Raw genomic sequence first — 2150 nt, 5'->3', positions numbered from 1 at the left:
TATGGTTTTTTTGTTCGGTTTTTAAATCCACAGAGTGACCAATGGCAAGGCCGAAATTGCGGCCGAATCCACGGGTGTGTGCGACGTACGTACGGCCGTGGGTGGGGCTCATGTTGATGGCAGCGCACCGAAGGAGGCGCGAAGTTGAAGGGCGAACTCAGGATGGATGGGTGGTTGGGACGAAGCAGCAGTGGGGATCCAGACATTTCCCCCCTCGGCCTCTTCCTCTCCTCTCCCACCCTATTTATACCGGCTTCCGCCCCCCGCGATTGCACACCCACCGCCGGTTACGTGCGCCTCGATCGCCACCGCGACAAGCCGCAGCAGCAGCGAGAGAGACCGATCGACCCCGTTTCCTTGCCGGAGCGCCGCCGGGGAAGGCGAAGATGTCGTGGCAGACTTACGTGGACGAGCACCTGATGTGCGACATCGAGGGCCACCACCTCGCCTCCGCCGCCATCCTCGGCCACGACGGCACCGTCTGGGCCCAGAGCGCCGACTTCCCGTCGGTACGTCGAACCCACTCGTTGCTATTTGGCGCCTGCATGAGCCATGCATGCGCCGACGATCTCTGACATGTTTGCATGCGTGATCCAGTTCAAGCCGGCGGAGATGGCCAACATCATGAAGGACTTCGACGAGCCGGGGACCCTCGCCCCGACCGGGCTGCTACTCGCAGACGCCAAGTACATGGTCATCCAGGGTGAACCTGGCGCCGTCATCCGCGGCAAGAAGGTAACCATTCATGCACGTCGGACCCTTCTCATCTCTGCCCTCACCGACCAAACCGAACGTAAAATCAATCGCCGTTGGATCGGATCCGTTCCGTTCCGTCCGTGATCGCAGGGCGCGGGAGGCATCACCCTGAAGAAGACCGGGCAGGCACTGGTGGTCGGCATCTACGACGAGCCCATGACCCCGGGGCAGTGCAACCTGGTGGTGGAGAGGCTGGGCGACTACCTGGTAGAGCAGGGCATGTAGACGACGACGACGACCACGCCACGCCGCCGCAGCACCAACAATACTACCGGCCAAAAGACACAGTAGATCTCCACGCGCACGCATATGGGATTGTGGTTCAATTTCTCTCGCATCCTCCTCTAATCCTCTCTCCCTGTACCGGCAACTACTTACCACCCCTCTTGATTCATCCGCGATATTTTTTCCCCTTGTTTCATGATGATGAGCCGTTCGTTTCGGCTAATAATTTTGATTTTTCTCTCCTATACGTATCGTTTTGGTCATTTGGGTTGCCCGTTTGAGTTGTGGATCCGGAACAATATATATATGTGATTGCCATTGGTATTTTGCAATATACGAGAATATTTATGTGTATTCCATCGTGTGGTCTGCCTTTTTTTAGCTGTCTGCTTCAACTCCATATACATCGTTCCTATTCTGCTCCTGCAGGATCGTTTGAAGAAAAAAGCAAACAATATATATTTTTTCGGTTATGCAAGAAAAAAAAAGATATTCACTGAGGAATCCACTCAAATTTGATGCGCATAGACTCTTTATTGGGCTTATTAACAGGCCATAGCCATTTTCGGCGGGGGGACGAGCCACATAAAAGATTCGTTCGATCAAACAATTTAGTCCACATGCTGCCCGATGGCCTCCAGCGGACCAGCCCAAAAACGCAATTCCCTCGAAGAATGTAAAAAAAAACATGAATTGCAATGTTGTGGGCCCAAAAACTGCTCCCGCCTCTCCCAACAAATAGACAAAAAGACATAAAAATGCACTAGACTGAAAAAAAAACTCCCCAAAAATAATCTACGACAGATTAAAAAAATCTTTAGTTGTCAAGATATTATGAAAACAAAAAAAAACCACAAAAATGTATTTATAGAATAGAACAAAAAGATTTCTACAAAGTTTGACATTGGTGATGTACAACAAAATTCTGAAAATGCCATATCAATAGATCGAATTTTCTTAACTTTGCCATCTTTAATACACCAATTTACTTGCATTTTTCTTACACACAACCAGGAAAGGTAAAAACATAGAGAAAATTGTCATCGCAAAATTTAAATTTTGCCATGGTAAACTCGATGAATTTTCCATAGAATATAATATAAATTTGCAATAGTCAAATACAGCAAAAACAACATACACAGGAAAACTGCCATGGTATTAAACGAGAA

General features: G+C 48.9%; 1 protein-coding gene across 1 annotated transcript; it reads left to right on the top strand.

Annotated features, from left to right (window-relative positions):
- Positions 1 to 239: 239 nt before the first annotated feature.
- LOC125548569 (profilin-2-like) lies at positions 240 to 1335 on the top strand. Its single transcript, XM_048712138.1, has 3 exons — positions 240 to 509; positions 598 to 735; positions 847 to 1335. Exons 1-3 carry the CDS (start codon positions 387 to 389, stop codon positions 979 to 981), a joined length of 396 nt encoding a protein of 131 aa, XP_048568095.1. The 5' UTR covers positions 240 to 386; the 3' UTR covers positions 982 to 1335.
- Positions 1336 to 2150: the final 815 nt, after the last annotated feature.

The sequence above is a fragment of the Triticum urartu genome, chromosome 3 (assembly GCF_003073215.2).
Source record: "Triticum urartu cultivar G1812 chromosome 3, Tu2.1, whole genome shotgun sequence".
Classification (NCBI taxonomy): Eukaryota; Viridiplantae; Streptophyta; class Magnoliopsida; order Poales; family Poaceae; genus Triticum; species Triticum urartu.
Note: the sequence above shows the minus strand (reverse complement) of the source record. Positions and strands in the feature narration are given on the sequence as shown.